Source organism: Camelus ferus, chromosome 15, assembly GCF_009834535.1.
Source record: "Camelus ferus isolate YT-003-E chromosome 15, BCGSAC_Cfer_1.0, whole genome shotgun sequence".
In the NCBI taxonomy this organism is placed as follows: domain Eukaryota; kingdom Metazoa; phylum Chordata; class Mammalia; order Artiodactyla; family Camelidae; genus Camelus; species Camelus ferus.
Window position 1 is genome coordinate 479,965 of NC_045710.1, and position 16,989 is coordinate 496,953.

Genomic DNA, 16,989 nt, shown 5'->3' on the forward strand with positions numbered 1-16,989 from the left:
TGAAGTTTACATCAATTTCCCCTCCCCTCTAGGATCCTAGACCCACTCGCCTGTTGTCCAACGTGTGAAAACAGGTGTTCCATGCATGCTTCCCAGTATCTAGGTGTCTACAGCACATGGCAATTCCAGTACCAGTTTCTTTGCCGTGAAGCTCTCAGTGTACTTCAGTTTGTTCTTTTATGATGAGTAATACTGACTACTTTCCACTTCTGTCAAATCTTTTCCATATTATTTATCCATTTATGGAAGGTATTTTTCTGTTTCTTATTGATTTATATATCAAGGGAATTAACTTTTTTCTAGAATATGAGTTACAAATACTGATTTCTTATTTGTCATTTGTCTTTTCAATTTTCTTACGATGGTTTTTCTACTTTTTAAAAGATGAAATCAAAATTGTATTCTCTTTTAAGTCTAACAAGTGTCTTTTAACAAAGTAATTCTCAAATTCATATGGAAAAATAAGCAAGAAAAGCTAGAAAAAAAATGTGTAAAAGACGAATAATGAGGGGGCAAGCTCTGCCAGGAGTTTAAGATATTATAAAGCCTCGATAATTTACCGTATAGTAGATGCAAATACTGGCAAAAGTCAATTTTGTAAAATAGAAAATTCAGAAACTGACCCAAATATATAAATGCATTTAATATATGATAAAGGTTACACCTCAAATTAATGTGGAAAAGCTGTATTACACAATAAAGGTCTTTTGGGGGAAAACTTTCATCCACAGCTTCATGTTACATAACAATAAACTCCAAATTCACTGATGATTTAAAATATCAAAAATCAAACCATAAAAGAACCAGAAATTATGCGAGAAATACTTTTCAAATTCATGGTGCAAAAGGCTCAACTATGATAAAAGTTTTTCTATATTTTTAAATAATCAGAAATCATGGCGTAAGCACATTGTAAAAATAAAGGGAAAAGTATAGATACACAAATATTGCAGAAAAACAGCACCCCTACCCCTACCATCCACCAGCTCTGCTGTCCGCGTTCTGGTGTGCGCATCAGTTGGCTCCTATTGCTAAATAGCAAGTAGGTTATTTCCACTTTGAGCTTCTATAGGTACCACTGTTGGGTGGTCCTTGATATAGAATCTTAAGAGTTGGAATTAATAACTCAAAGCAATTCAAAAAAATTTGGGGTTTTTAATTTCATTATCAAATCACCTTCTAAAAATACTACCCAACTTTACAGCCACTGGGTATTATCGTAAAAAACTCATACTGTAGCCTGAGGCTGATGGGGACAAAGTGCACATCAGAAAGACAGGATAACAAACTTTTATTTGAATTTGTTTGAATACTAGTGATTTTTCCTGTTTGTTCACACTTGCTTTTTTCACATTTTCTGTTTATGTTCTTTGCCTGTTTTCCTGCTGCCGTACTTCTCTTGTCTATAATTTTAATCATGTCACAAGTTTATATCTCAGCTTCTCGTTTTTATAATTTTGTTTATAATTTTTCAGTATTTGTTTTTATTTATATAGCAACATCTCTCTGGGCTGTCTACTATTATCATCTTTCTATCTATTATTGTGACTAAAGGCCTTAATTTAAGAAAAAAATTATATAACTGTTATCCTTTATTTTTTTCCAGAGTTCTTATTTTTCATTAAATATTTGACCTACCTCAAACTTGCATTGGTATAGGATGTGAAGCAAGAACCTAAAATTTTTAAAATACATGACAAATTTACTGAATAATCCACAGTGCTTAATAAAGAAGGCTATCTTTATAACAAAACAAGAAAGGAATATTCATATGTATACTCATATATTTAAAAATATATGACAGAGATGGCATGGTAGATTAATAAATTATTCTGGGACAACTCTGGTTCATTCAAAAGAAAACAAAATAAAATTAGATTACAAATACCACATCACACACAAAAAAATTTCAGTGCAGTTGAAGGTCCAAATATTGAAGGCAAAACTTAGTACTTTTAGAATGAAAATAATAGAGTATCTTTATGACTTGAGGATGGAGGAATGCTATAAACAAGGCACAACAATAAAAGGAAACTACAGATCTATTCCACTACATTAAAGTTTAAAAAGTTGTATCAACACACACTTAAAAATAGAAACCACAGACTGGAAAATATTTGCCATAAATATACTTAACAGAGATTGAGAATCCAGGATATAAAGATCTCTTAAAAGTCAATGAAAGTGTGAAATCACAGTAGAAAGTTGGGCAAAGTGTTCAGTCAGTTAATTCACAGAGGGGAAGCCCCCATGGCCGATGAATAGATGAAGTTGACCAGATTCCCCAGAACCCGGGGGTGTGCAAAGCCAGGCCGCCTGTGTTGACACTCCTGGTCCTTCAGGTTGGCAGGAAGCGAAAGCCTGCCAACGGGCCTGTGTCGATTGCCGGGGCACAGAGGAAAGCCTGTGCCTGCTGTGGGGGTGCCGTGGGGGCTGTTCTCAGGGCTGGCAGAGGTGGCCCACAGTTCTCCTGCATGTGCTCACAGAGACACTGAGGGTGGGCTGGAAGGCGGTGAAACTCATGTCCACTGGGACCCTGTCAGCGGGACTTTATTTAGAAAAAGGGTCTTTGCAAACATTTTAAGTTAGTCATTCTTGAGCAGCTGGGTGGTCCCTAAATCCAACCATGAGCATCCGTACAAAAAACAGAGAGGGGGCAACGCGGCCACAGAGGCAGAGCCTGGACAATCAGCCACCAGCCCAGGAGTTGGGAGGGGAGGAAGGATTCCCGGAGGCATGGGTCGCCCTGAGGCACGGCCCTCAGACACCCCAACACGTGGCTTCCACCTGAGAGAGCACATCTCTGTTGTCGCAGGCCAGCCGGTTCACGGTCATTTGTTAGGGCAGCCCAGGAAACTAATATAACATGTATCCAAATGTCCACTGAGGCAATGCTTCAATAGCAAAATAATCATAACACATAAAAATGAATACTTTCAAAACAGAAACAAATTTCCCTCAAGAGGAGGATGGAGGATGTAGTTTGGTATAGCTAAAATTGTTTCTTTACAGAAGTTCAAGTAATCTAGATATACTTGTGCCAACATGGGAGAACGTGAACAGCATGGAGAGGAAAAGAAGTTGCTTAAAGACATACAGAGTCTCCTCCATTTATGTAAATGTTTACAAAATGAAGTGTAATGACATTTGATGGGGGGTGGGTGGCCCTGGGGAAGGCGTCTGTAGGAGGCTTACTTGAGAATTGCATTTCTTCCCCTTAGACTGTGTATAAGGTCATGGATGTAAATCAGCTGTTATTCTCCATAGTCCCTTGTATGTCTGAAATATTATATAACAAAGATTGTTCAGCATAAACTGAATGTTGTATAATTAAATATTTAATATATATCCATGGGAACATATGACTCCAGCTGTAAAAAATTAATATAATGGATAATTACTCCATAAGTTGTCTTTTGTTTAAAATCTGCCTCTCATAGCCAACAACATGTCTTGCAGGAAGAGATGTAGAAAAGTGAAAAATGTATTCTCATGTTTTATGCAAACAAGAGCGCGCACGCGCGCGCGCACACACACACACACACACACACACACAAAATTCAAAGGACAGGGATTTGGTGAGAGGCCGTACACTAAAATGCATTTGTATTATCATTGATAATTCTGGAATTAGAATTTTTAGGAACTAATATAAAATTGCTCTTTATCTTCACAATCATGCATTTGTTTAAAATCAGACTATCCCATCTGCTGGTAGTGTTGAGACACTGAGGGCTGACACTCTCAGTCTCCACTTGCAATGGAGCATACAAAGCCCAGAGATGGACACAGAAATTCTCAGAAGCACATAATTTTTATATAGGGAAGGAATCTTTAGACATTTGTTGAAAATTACATCAGTTTACTAGTGGCCTTTAACGTTTTCCTATTATAAATGCTTTGGTTATACAGTCTGTATTTAGAAGGTCTCAGAAAAGATATAAACTAGAAAAATTCCAGATGAACATATTTATGTATACATTTGGGCCTCTCAAGTACATCTTATGGCGGTAGCTTTTAGTCATGATCTGAAGTGGCAGGCTGCTGACATGCAGTGGTTTTGGTTTTCCAGGGTGAGTTTCCACTGCAGCACTGACCCAATGGACGGACTCTGCAAACCACAGCTGGTGTGTGTGTCCCTGATGGAGTCACCTCATTTCCACCTGAGTTCCTGCTGAGCAGGCAGCAGGTGGCAGGATTGACTGAGCACAACCAGATGCTGATGGCATGTGTCTGTCTGAAAGGTACATGCACTGATACTTTGCATTGTAACTGGACAAGCCGTTGTCTTCCTAACTTTTGTTGCTGTCTAAGATGACGCAACCTCACTTTTTACGGAACGAGTAAGTGCAGGCCGCGGGTCTGCTCTGTTGGTTGTGTAAGTGAGACACACCTGCACGCTGCACACTTCCCATGTCAGCTCGCTGCCACCCGGAGCACCGCCCAGAGGCAGCAGCGTGTGTCACTCCACACCAGCGCAGCAGGAAGTAGTCTTCCCACACCCTCTCTCCCATCCTGGGCCGGCCGAAGAGGCTTCTGGGCACAGCCAGCAGTGGATGGACAGAACATGCTGGATCAGCACACAAGGAAGCTGCCCCGGCCCAGAACACGGGGGAGAAGGAACTCTTCTTGCACTAAGAAATCAAAGAAAAGAAATTTGGGGGCTTTTTACTGTACTTAACGTTACCCTAATTATTATGCTTAAAACTGATTTCTGATCTCTCCGTGGTACTTGTTGAAAAAGAAAGATGGAGAAGTATTTGTAATTTTCATTTTCTAACTTAGACTAGACTTATTGTATATACATTACAATCACTTAGTCTGGGAAGGTGGAAAAATGGGTAAAAACACTAATCAAATATGACACACCACATGTTAATATTTTTACCTCTGATTACATAGTATTCATAATAGACTATTTGCAAGGCTTCTAAAAACAGCAAAGCAGTGGTTTGACCTTTAAAATGGATAAAAAGATAGATCTTGGCTTGGTTTGGCCTTTTCATCCATTTTGGCCTGGGGAGGACGTCTCCTTGGAGAAGGTGTGGTTCAGCCTGTGGGCAGCAGAGAGTCATGGCCCACATGGCTGGGCCTGGGCAGGGGCTGTTGGGCCAGCAGAGGCCACCCTCTGGGGTGCTGGTGGTCAGCAGCTGGTGGCGAGGCCATGCTGTGGGTGTCCGGGTGCCAGCAGGGACAGGAGTCCTCAGAGCTGTGGGGGATCTGGCTTCTGAGTGGAAGGGATAGGGGGAGAACTCTGCCAGGCCCAGTCCTCCAGATCTCAGAAGGGTCTTCTGTGGACCTGCGGCTGGGTGGGCTCTGCCTGGCACCTCACCACTCGCTGACCCCTGCCTGCCCTTCCTGAGGAAGCTTAGCACTGGACCCCCTTTAAAGGAGCTCCATGGTTCATCCTAGAGCATGTCCTGGAGGGCACATCAGGGGCTGAGAGGCACCGGAAGGCTTGGCAGATCCAGCCACCATCTGTCCTCCTGGGGCCAGAACAGTTTTACACTTTTGATGGTTGAAAAAATTAAAGTAAAAGAAGAATGATATTTTACATGAGAACACATTTCCAGAGATGAAATAGGTTCAGTTGCATCATAGATGGCACCGATAACTGAACAGCTGTGGTCTATCGCGGTGGTTGGGACCACCAAACAGTGAGCCGAGGTAGGGAACGTCTCCCATAGAGGGAACCACACTGTACCCACCAGTGGGCTGGATTACAAAAAAAAGTTCTCAGTTGTTATTATAATTTAGTTTTCATCAAAAATTTTTGGAAGATGGTCAAAACATATCCTCAGTTTTGTCTCTTGGCCCCCAAACCTGATATATGGCTTTTCTGGCCCTAAGGGGAAAAATGCCAACCTCTAACCTCTTCAAACACTCCTCATTCTTCAAGACCAACTTTAAATGCTGCTTCTACTTGAAACCACTGTGCGTGGCCCTTTGAGTAACTGAAATCTTAGGCCAGGGCTGAGACTTGCAAGACCCCCCCCCCCCTCAACCAGGGGCCGTCCCTTCCTAGGGCAGCTGAGCAGAACTTCCCCATCAGGGCCACACAGAACAACTGGTGACCTGAGTGAGAGGTCCAGGAGGACCCAGAAGCACTGTGGTTGCTAATGCTGACTTTATCTGTCTTGCCAGCTAAAAACTGTCACTTGCCATCTGCTTCTATAAGGATTAAGTCACAAGCCACTGCAGTCACTGACCTTCAACATACATACCCTGAAACAAGTTCAGGGTGGAGATCAGGAATGAGGCACTCTGTACTTTGGGAAAACTGGCAGAATAGGCCTTCAGATAGTTAGATATTTCAGGAGAAGATTTTTTTTATAAGCCCAAATTCTTGTCTCTTCTCTCATCTAGAAAAGTATCAATGTCATGCACAAAGACACCTGTTCCTTGTGACCAGCAGCAACCTTTTGCTAAGATGTGTGCTTGACTGCATGTACCCCCTTCACTAAAATCACGTGTACTGAGCCCCTGGAGCGTCCTTGGAGCAGCTCCTCAGAGATCTCTAAGGCACGATCCCAGTCTGCAGTCCTCATGGTGCCCAAATAAAACTTAACGCACAACTCTTACGCTGTGCTTTTTTCCCGTTGACAGTGTTGAAAGACACTGAGTGGTCTGGGCTGAGTGGGTGGTAAGGGCTGATCTGACACCTCTCCTCAATTTGGCAGCCTTAACAGAGTTTGTCAGGATGAAAGGGAAGATCCTACGTGAGAGCTCTCCTTGGAAGACGAGGGATAAGACTCCTCCTGGTCGGGCATGGCTTTCTCAGGCAACAGAGAAATTCTCGGGAGCGCTGGAGGGAGAGTCATCCTACCATGCCATGGCCCCCCAGGGAAAGCCACTCACTAAGAGACTTGCTCATCCAGGGCTCATGCGTAGAGACTGGCTGTTCAATGATCCAAGCAACCACAGTGGTCTCAGACCACTGAAGGGAGAAACAGCCATTTAAGAGGGCTGCACTGACTCTGGAGGGAAGCCCAGAGGAGCTAAGCTCCCAAGCAGCACACTGGCCCACATCACAATTTCCTTAGTAAATTTCACCCCCAATAAACTCAACTTTAAAATGGGAAGTAGAGCTTCTCAAAGAAATAAAGTGAGTCAGAAAGCCAGCCTCCAACTAACACCCCAGCCAGGTTTATGCACTTAAGAAACTTATACTTACAAGTACTTACTTAATTGGGAATTAAAGGGAAAATTTTGCCATGAAAATGGCCAATATGGGCTCTTTCATTGTGTACACATTTGTTAGAAAAAGCTGGCTTGATAAAACATCTTCCCAGAATTCTGACCCTGAGAGAACAAGTCCTTTTAGGAGAATTTGCTTTTCTCTCCTTGCACTTATCTAGACCATCTCTAATTCCTGACACTGAAAAAAAAAAGGTGGTTGGGGAAATGAGGCCCTTTTAAATTTAACTTATTCCAACTCTTGTTTGTAAACTAGTGAGTTTTATATTGTAATACCTGATTCATGACTAAGTTTTAAAATAAAGCTATGAGATCTCTGGTTGTGTCTGTCTGTATGTCTGTGTACGTATATATGTCTTTACCTTTGGATGGTTTTATCAAAATTAATTTGTAAATGAGCTCTACTTAATTGGCTTAAAGGAAAGTAAGTGCTTATATAAATTTTCAGAAATATAAAAGGAAAACTGGCCAAAATGAATTTCAGGTTCACATGAACTGGGAAATATTCAGTATTAAGTACTTGGTATTAAAGTCAGTTTGTTTGTTGATTTAATTAATATAGATTTGTCTTTACAGTTATCAACATTAAATATAATGCCTTTATTGTACCCAGGTTTAACAGAAGTCAAATAAGATCTTACTGCATCTGTTGCAAATGTGTCAGCAAGAAAAATAACTTGGCATGATGAAATTTTTATAAGAAAATTAAATATAAATGAGATGATAACTTTTGGGTGAACCCTTCACACTTGATCTCAGCCAAAAGGCCAAGAAGCGATGGGTGAACTCTTTAGGAATAATTATGTTTTAGGATTATTTACTTAAAAGTAATCTCTCCAGATATTTGGTAACTTAAAATTTTAAAGTTGTGCTAAATTAAGTTAAATGATGGTAGTTTACTGAATAGCCAGGTCATTTCTAGCTATTTAGTCATAAGATACTGCAACATTAATTACTAGACATTGACTTCCTTTTATAGAGAAACTAAAGGTATTCAGGACTAATAAAAATATGTTTGGTACCACACTGAAATATTTTCTATAAGGAAGTACATGTTTTTAGATGTTATTATTGGTATTTATATTTGCTATTCTACAAAATGCTAACATAAAAGACAATTCATAATTGCTTACTTCTTAGTTTTCACTAAAAATTAAGATTTTTAAGAGTTGAGAATTCTAATTTAAATATGTAATTAAAACTACTAGAAATAATAAGGGAAACATTTCAGCATACAGTAGGAACATTGGATGTGTGTTTTCAGTTAAAAAAAAGTATGAGGAACAGACTTGCAGTTTGTTGAGGGAAAAGAAAGTAGTTTTGTCCTAGAGTTGGTTATTTCTAAATGGGAAAAAAATAAGGGACAAACTAATATGAATACAAAAAGTTACAGAAGATTTGTGGGAAAAGAACCATGAGAAAAGAGTTTTTAGTATGGTCAGGATGGATTAAGTTTATAATAAATTTAATTGAGCAAATAAATTTTAAAAAGTAAGCTGAAGCAAACTGGAATTTGGTTTTTCTTTCTGTTAAGAAAACAGTTTTCTTAGACTATTGAGCTGCTTTTGATAACAGATTTTAAGTTGTGTTTGTTTGTTTACCTTTTAAGTGGTCTGTTCTGTATTTGCCTTTGAAACCTTTTGTCACTTTGGCTAAGTGAATAAGTATTGTTTCATAGTGATCTATGATTTTATTTGACCAAGTGTTTTAAACATTTTTTATATATTTTTTTTTCCTACAAATTTCCCAAATCAAATTCTAATGAAGTTCCTTTGGCCTCTAGCTAACTTTGTAATGCTTCAAAGGGCCCCTGAAACAACCCAAAGAGAGGTACTAAACTAATTAGGTTCATTTGGTATGCTAAATTACATGGGAAGCATTGTCAAATGAGTAACAAATCTTCTTAGGTTATATTGTATGGTAATGTCATGAACATGGATACCCTAGAAACTATATGAAGTTCCTAAGAATCTGGTATGTCCTGGTAAAATATTATCAGTCATAATTCTAGTCATTATCTTAAAACATTGTATATCACAACAGTAACTATGTGTCTTTGTCAACAGCATTGTAGTCAGGTTTTAACTGTGCCCTTTTTAAGTCTCTGTCATTCATAGGCAGTTACTGTTTTACACTGATGCCTTTGCAAAAGTGCTTTCTGTTTAAGAAAATTCATAGCAAGGACTTTTTTGATAAGTACAGGTTTCTGATAACTTCCAGATCATAGCACCGAAATGGGTAAGAAATTAGGGAATTCTAATGGAAAACCTGATGGCTTCATAAAACTGCTAACAAAAAGGATTAGTTATACAGGACTGAGTGAACTGGTGCATATGGTTATAATTTTTATGGTTCCTCTCTGGAATATTACTAGCTTTTAATCTGTGTTTTCCAGATATAAGAAAACCCTTCACCTCAAGCTAATTATGACTTGTAGCAATTTGGTAAATTATACTTTTGTAAGGAGAATTGAAACATTTATCTTTTCTCTCTACCTGATCCCTCCAGAGATTGGAAACTCTTAGGTTCCCAACAGCCTTATCAGGTAACTTAGGAGGCTATCTCCTAATGGGGACAGAATCTCAAGGTATTTTGGGGGCCTTGAAAAGGAAGGAATTCAACTGAATATATAGGTATCACAGGTGAAATCTGTGAGAAGCTTTGGAGTGGCTCTCCTGGCCTTGAGGGGCCTTTTAAAAACTTTAGTCTGAGATTTTTTATAAAAAGTTCCATCATAATCAATTTTTTAAAAGCCCATATGATCAATTACACTTACACAAATCATCAGACCAAGTTTATTGAAATCAGACTTACTTTGCAAACAAATAATTTTAATTTGTTTGTCTTAATTTGTCTATATTTGATAGAAATGAAGGTAATTTTAGAGATAAAAAGATTCTGTTTCAGTGGATATTAAATTCTAATTTTGTTAATTGAGGTCTGTATGTACTGCTTGAGACTTCCCAGAAAGCTCCTTGCTGTTATGTTATATTTCTGTTAAGTTTAATTAAATTATTAAAAGGACACTCTAAGCTTGTTTCTGAAGCTTATATCAGTAATTTATATCTGGCTGAAGATCAGATGCCCCATGACTTGCGATCTAGAACTCTTATCAGGTATCTTAACTGGTTCATGCACAGTGAAACTGAAGCGAATTGATTCTTGAATTAATATTTCCATTTAGAAAGGGCCCCTGCACTGGATTGGCCTACAGAGAGGACTTCTGACCTCAAAATCACCTTAAAACAATGCTCAAAGAGAGGAGGAACTACCAGACCAGGATGAGAAGAAGATGACGTCTGAGGTATACAGCTGACCCAAGGAGCCAGACCAGGCCTGTATTTCGATTACTTTGATAATCACTCCCACCTTTGCTTAGGAATCAAATGTATTCCACAGCCTCATGCAGTTAAAGTTAATAAAATTGTTAGGTTTATGGTCAATTATCTATATCTAGTGCTGACCTAAGAATGAGCAGTCCTAGCACTGTGGGACAAAAATGGTCATGAAACGCCTCCCGAACTATGGTCAAATTTATGAACATGAGGGAGCCCTGACAGCTAAAAATTGTTACTTGCCAGCTACCTCTGCTTGGATTAAATCACTAGCCACTGCAGTCACTGACTTTCAACATAGTCTGAAAGGAGTTCGGGGTGGAGATCAGGAATGAGGCGCTCTGTGCTCTGGGAAAACTGGCAGAACAGGCCTTCAGATAGTTAGATATTTTCAGACAAAGAATTTATGATTTTATTCTTGCATCTCCTCGTGTCTAGAAAAGCACTAACATCATTAATAGAGACATGTGCTCCTCATGACTAGCAGCAACCTTTTGCCAAAACGCGTGCTTGACTGCATGTCCCTCTTCCTCAAAATTACATGTGTACTGACCCCCCATCCCCACGCCTTCGAAGCAGTTCTTCAAGCTATCTAAGAACCTGTGTCCTAGTCTGCAGTCCTCATTTTGTCCCAAATAAAGCGTGACTCACAGGTCCACACTGGGCATTTTTTTCAGTTGACAACCTCCAGGAAGGAACCTAGAAGGGAAGGCCAGCCTTCTTTCTCATCCTTCTTTCAGGGTCATCTCAGTTTCCCCAAGGCTCCACCCTCTTCTGCTTACACTCACACCTCAGGTGTGACTTGAAGCACATTTATATCTGATAATCCTATAGGTTTTAGCTAGTCTTTAACCTTCCCCTAAATGTGAGACTCACGGTATCACTTACCTACTGGAACTTGGTATCAAGTATCAAGTAAGCAACTCAAGTCAAACACATTTACACTTAACTGTGGTGCCAGACCACCTCCCCAGCCTGCTCCCCAAGCTTCCTCTCCAGCTCACACTCAGAACCTGGGCCGGCTATGACTTCTCCAGTTCTCTCATACCCAGTGCCAATCCATCGGCATGCCCTGTCAGAATATCAACCTTCAGTGGGCTTGGAACTGACTACTCCTCACCTCCTCCCCTGCTACCATCCTGGCCCACAGAATAACAGTTGTTTCTGTTCAACAGACTCCTGTGCAGTTTCTCTGTTCCTAGTCTTGATCACCTATGGTCATTCTCCAAAGAAATGCTCTATGTAATATCTCAGATAATATTACTCCACTGCTAACATCCCTCAAACATTTTTCATCATATTTAGTTTGTACTGTGGTCATCTGTCTATCTGCCTGCCTATCTATCTATCTACCTACCTACCTAATCTTTCTAATCTCATCTCTCCCTCTAGAACATGAGTGCTATGAGGTTAAGCACACTGACTATTTAATTAACTGTTACATCGCCAACACATACTATAATGACATATAGAAAGTGCTCAATGAAACACCTGTTAAATGGATAAATAGTACTTGTATGGCTTTTTGGAATTAAAGGTCAAATCCCTGTGAGGAGTAGGAGAGGCTTATGTATACAGAAAGTGCAGGGGGTTTGGAAGCATGTGTGCTACGTAAGGGCAACACTTCCTTGCCTCTCCAACTCTGTAGTGTCTCCTAGACCCTGAGGGAGAGGAGGGCCACTGGGAAGCGAGGCTCCAGCTGACGGTACAGTGCCCAGAGTTAGTCCTTCTAGGACCTCCCAGGAAAGGGAGGACAAACCCCAGACAAAACAAAAGCTAGGAAGCTCTGAGCGCAATGAGGCCAACAAGCAGAGTAACCCAAGAAGCCTCCTGCAGCTGCCAAGCGGGGGTTCACCCCTGAGTCCCCTTTGGCCCAGAAGGCCCAGGGGAGCCAGTGGTCTGGCTTGCAGGTTGTTCCATCAGAGCTGAGTGTCAGGGCCATGTGCCTGCAACAAGGGTGTGCTTCAGAATTAACGCTGACTGAAGACCAACAGGAAGTCTGAGTGGGCAGAGATGGCACAGGCCTGACACCTCTTCTCAACAACCCCCCAAAACAAGATTGAAAACAAGGGCTCATAAGAACACATCTACATTTCTGGCACCTGAGTCTGTGATCTGCGATTCATCTTCACACATGCCCACCACTCAGCTGCAGTCCCCGCAGGCCAGAAGCAGGGCCTCTCAGAGCAGTGCCCCCGCAGTGCTTCGTATACATGTCCAGACGCTCAGTATCGCTCACTGACGGGCATCAACAAACTGCAGTGGAAATCCGGTCCTTCTGCTGCTGAGTTTTATTTCAGAACCAGCACAGCTGGCCTGTTTCCATCCGTGCTGCACCTGGTGTGGGGCAGGTGATCTGCTACAGAACCAGCTGGAACTGACCCACATCAGCATCTGAGCTGCTGAACTGTCTCCTTCAAAGCACCTGTGTTGGGACTTGCTGCAAGATTCTGTCACCAAAGGGGAGAGCCTGAGGGCAGAGCCATGCAGAGGAGCAGATGAGGAGGGCTCTGCTTCAGCCCAGGGCTGGGCCACCATCAAAGCCAGAGGTAGCTCTGTGCTGCTCAGTCACATGGGCCAGTAAAATCCTCATCCACCAAAGCCAATTTGGACCAGATTTTCTGATGCATGCAACTAAAGCATAGTAAATAATGCATAAATCTTACCCCCAAAAGACTTTCTACTTCGAACTCTATCAACCAACCAGCAGTAAAACAGTCAAATAAGCAAATTCCACAGTTGAGAGTTGCTACTGCAAACATCCTGTGTTGGGAAGGTCACGGCCTCTTTCGTAAACATGGGCAGGAAAGCAACAGGACTGGAATTCAGATGCAGCTAGGATGCCTGCAGACCATGGAGCTCCAGCACAAGACTGAGTTCCGGACATGGTCCTGTGTCCCCGGGAACTGGGTACCTCGAGTTTGCTGGTGGTGAGGGTACCTTCACATTCAGCTGAACTCCAGAAGAGCGTGGCTCCTTTGGATAGTACAGATCCTATTCAATACCTGATAAAAGCATAGTGCCTGCTTGTAATTGTGCACAGCGAATTTCTGTCAGAGCCAACAGACAATAATAATGATTCAGAGCTAAACTCAGTTTCTGTCCCTGGCATTGCCCACGTTCCCTCTGCTGTACCACAAGGCAGGATGAGCATGGTCTGAGCAGAATGTGGGGATCATTATATTGCTGAAATTATGAAAATACAGGTCACTACTAAGTCATAGTTTGCATCTGAACATTCCTAAGTCTTAAGTCTCTTGACTTCCAAGGCAAAGCAAATTATCTATAAATATTTGAATTTCCTCCTAAGAGAAGAATAATTGCCAAACCTCAAGCCAAGAAGAGATGTAAAGTTTTCTTTAAAAAGTAACTAAATGTTTGAAAATTTCCATACTAAGGCTTTTTTCCTTAACGAAGTTTATAAAATACCGGGGAGACATGTTTTACTTTAGAAACCTCAAAAGCTTCACATGAGCTTAAGATGTGGAGATAATTTCCATATTGATCACAGGGCAATAAACTCAGGGCTGGGGCCACTGGGGGCAATATCACCAGTAGACTCAGAGTAAACTGCCACCTGGGGTGAGAAAACTGACCAGTCTCCAATCCAGGCTCCCAGGGCCTGGGATGAAAGCAAGGAGAGCAAAGTCCCTGCCAACAGCTCATCCTCACACAGTTCAGGGCTTCTCGCACTTCACTCCCATCAACAAGCAATTGCATCTGCTGTTTTCCTCAATGGACTCAACTACGAGAGGGCTGCTTAAAGGAAATTGTTACAGGTTTTTATTTTGGCTCTAAGCCTTAGCCATTACAAACTTTACATATCTATGTAATCTTTTAAAAGCCTTTGAAATATTGCCTTCAGCTTTATTAGAACATTATCATCTTAGACACTACTGCTGGATAACAATGGCCATTGTTTCTTAAACCAATTCTTTCTGTGGCCTGGGTTTAACTACTTTCTTTGTCTTAAGGAGACAAAGCTTGTCAGTTGTAGAAATCAAACCTTTCTCTCTGATTAAATCATTAAACTTCTAATCCAAATCTCAAACCAAACAGACCATTTGAACCCCAGACATGAGTGTGGACTGTGCCTCTTTTCTTGTTCCTTTGACCTCAGGCTTTGGATAGGGACCAAGCCCACAGAGTGACAAGAAACATAGCTTCCAGCATATGGAAAGCTTTGACTTACACTCGCTCTACCTTTTCCCAAACTGCAGAGTGATCCTGGCTCAGAGCAGGACCACACATGCCACTCTGGTCTGGTCATTCGGTGTGGTAAATGGACTCTTCTCAAAGAAAATAAAAAATTCCCTGTGCTTGGGTTATAAACTGCACAGGATGGTGTCTTATCATGATACACTTGTAAATAAGGCAATGTGCAGAAGGACTTCTGTGGCCACCGGTCACTCAGGACAGCAGCAATACCTGCCTCCCCCGCCAGCACAGCACCATTCTCTTCTTTCCAAACACCACATCCTTATTTCTAAACAGTGAGAAGTCCCCTGAGAAAAGTTCCTAAGCGGAAGAAATGCATCAAATCGCTCTTGGTGAGCAAATATTTCCTTCAAATAATTTTTTTATCCTGACAAAAGGTCAGGGATAGTAGTAACTCATTTAAATAGAACATTTGTAAACCAGATAACCAATTCTACTTAATTTAAGCATGATAAACAGGATGGACGTTCTAACTTATTTCAGCCTCCACGGGTGTGCCAGTAGCAGGACACACAAAAGACTAAACAGCACCTTGGAGACCTGTTATTTCTCTGAGATGCGTGTGTGCAGATTTTCTGACTAACCCATTATTATCTCAGGCGTTTCCCACATCTCAATAAAAGCTCTCATGAGGACAAGAATGCAGGACATGCAGGTTCTATATGCAGAAGAAAACCTGAAAACCTTTTCCCCTTTGGTTGATCATTCTGGGGCCATCAGATTCCTACTCCTCGCCGGCAGGGGTCCCATGTCTGTGTCATTCTCTCCAGCTCAGCCTTGGCAGCAGCAGTGGTGACACTAAAGTATTTGTTGAAATAAAGTGAAAATGACACATTTCCAGCTAGCAGGGTAAATCTCACTACCTTATGGCCGTCTACCAATTCAGAGCAGTTTCACAATTCCTTAAACAAGGAAAACCATCATAGCAATGAGATCCAAGGTCCAGCATTCACAGGGCCAGGCAGGCAGCCACTCTGCCCCAAGAGGTTCCCCCACACTGTGGCCGATAGCAGGCAGCTCCAGGTGAGCGGTGGACGCCTGGCCCTTCCACTTAGGTGAGGCCAATGAGAGATGGCCAGGCTCTAACTCCTGCCTCAGGGGCCAGGCGCACCCAACCCAACCGTCTGACAAAGGTCCAGACTGTCCTCTATGGAAACCAATGCGGACGGAAAAGACAGTAACTAACGCTGGCTTTTCAAATATTACGTATTTACAAATAACATAAAATTCATTACAATCATTAAAATAAAAACTTGGGAAGGGCTTTTCTGTGAACTGAGTCGACTGGGTCTAAACTTGAATTGCAGCCGCATTGTGGAGAGTCCAGGGAGTTGGTTCCTCCTGACTTTTGACAGTCTGCAGGTGCTACATGCGCAACAGCTAAAATCCCAAAGACATCGTTCCTCCCTCTTTCACCAAAGATTTACCCTAGCAAAGCTTTTTTAAAGGGTAAGGCGGCGGCGGTGGGGGGGTTCCCGATTCCAGGTGAGGCTCAGCGGCGTCACCGACACCTGTACTCACTTGTGACCCCGAGCCTGGTCCGCTCCGGCGCCCCTCGAGCTGCGGACACTTACCCAGGAAGAGGAAGGGCGCTCCCCGCCCGGCTCCGCCTCCCAGGGCAGGGACCGGTCTAGCGAGGTGCACACCTGAGACAGGTGAAGGAGCACGTAAACACCGGCTCTCGTTCAGGGCAAGGTACCTACTTTATATACATTCACAGGACAGAAACTGCAGCGAGGGAAGGTGTGAGCTCTCCTTCACTGGTCCCCAAGCTCCGAAGCCTCCCGTGAAGGACGACCGCGCAGCCCGCGGCCACCCTGCTGCGGAGCGGCAGGTGCGCGGCAGTTCCGACTCGGGACTGGGGGCGGGGGTCTCGGGGTCCTGGGAGCTGCGTCTGGTCACGTGAGGACCCCGCTCACCCCGGATCGCCCGCCTCACGTTCGGCCGTGCGGCCCAGGTGAGGGGCGCTCACCTGAACCCCAGCACTGACCCCTCTACTCTCCGAGGTCCCTCGGGTCCGATCATCCCCCGCCCTTCCGGCTTCTGTCTGTGGCCCCCACACCCTCAGGGCTTGGGGCTACGCAGCCCCGGCTCTGAGGTCGTGACTCCGCGGAGCCGCGTGACCCGAGCCCGCCCCAACCGGGCCCCACCCTCCCAGGTGGCTCTCGGCCCCGCCCCTGCCCCGCCCCTGCCCCGCCCCTCCCCGAGGCCCGCGATCTCCGCGGTCCCGCCCCGTGGC

At 42.8% G+C, this 16,989-nt stretch overlaps 1 protein-coding gene across 9 annotated transcripts in view; it reads right to left on the bottom strand.

Annotated features, from left to right (window-relative positions):
• The window catches only part of SH3YL1 (SH3 and SYLF domain containing 1), a 46,107-nt gene extending 29,168 nt beyond the window's left edge, over positions 1–16,939 (bottom strand). For 2 of the 9 annotated variants that reach the window (XR_004326050.1, XM_032496922.1), the window contains exons 1-2: positions 13,199–13,537; positions 4,394–4,634 (exon numbers count right to left, since the gene is read on the bottom strand). Coding sequence is in view for 8 of the 9 variants with exons in the window: in XM_032496922.1 (XP_032352813.1) it covers positions 4,394–4,634; positions 13,199–13,294 (337 nt within the window). In the remaining variant the exon portion in view is untranslated. Of the gene's footprint in view, positions 1–4,393; positions 4,635–12,634; positions 13,538–16,271; positions 16,367–16,453 lie in introns of those variants that run through there. The other 7 variants (XM_032496920.1, XM_032496926.1, XM_014560652.2 and 4 more) reach the window with 7 other exon arrangements.
• Positions 16,940–16,989: the final 50 nt, after the last annotated feature.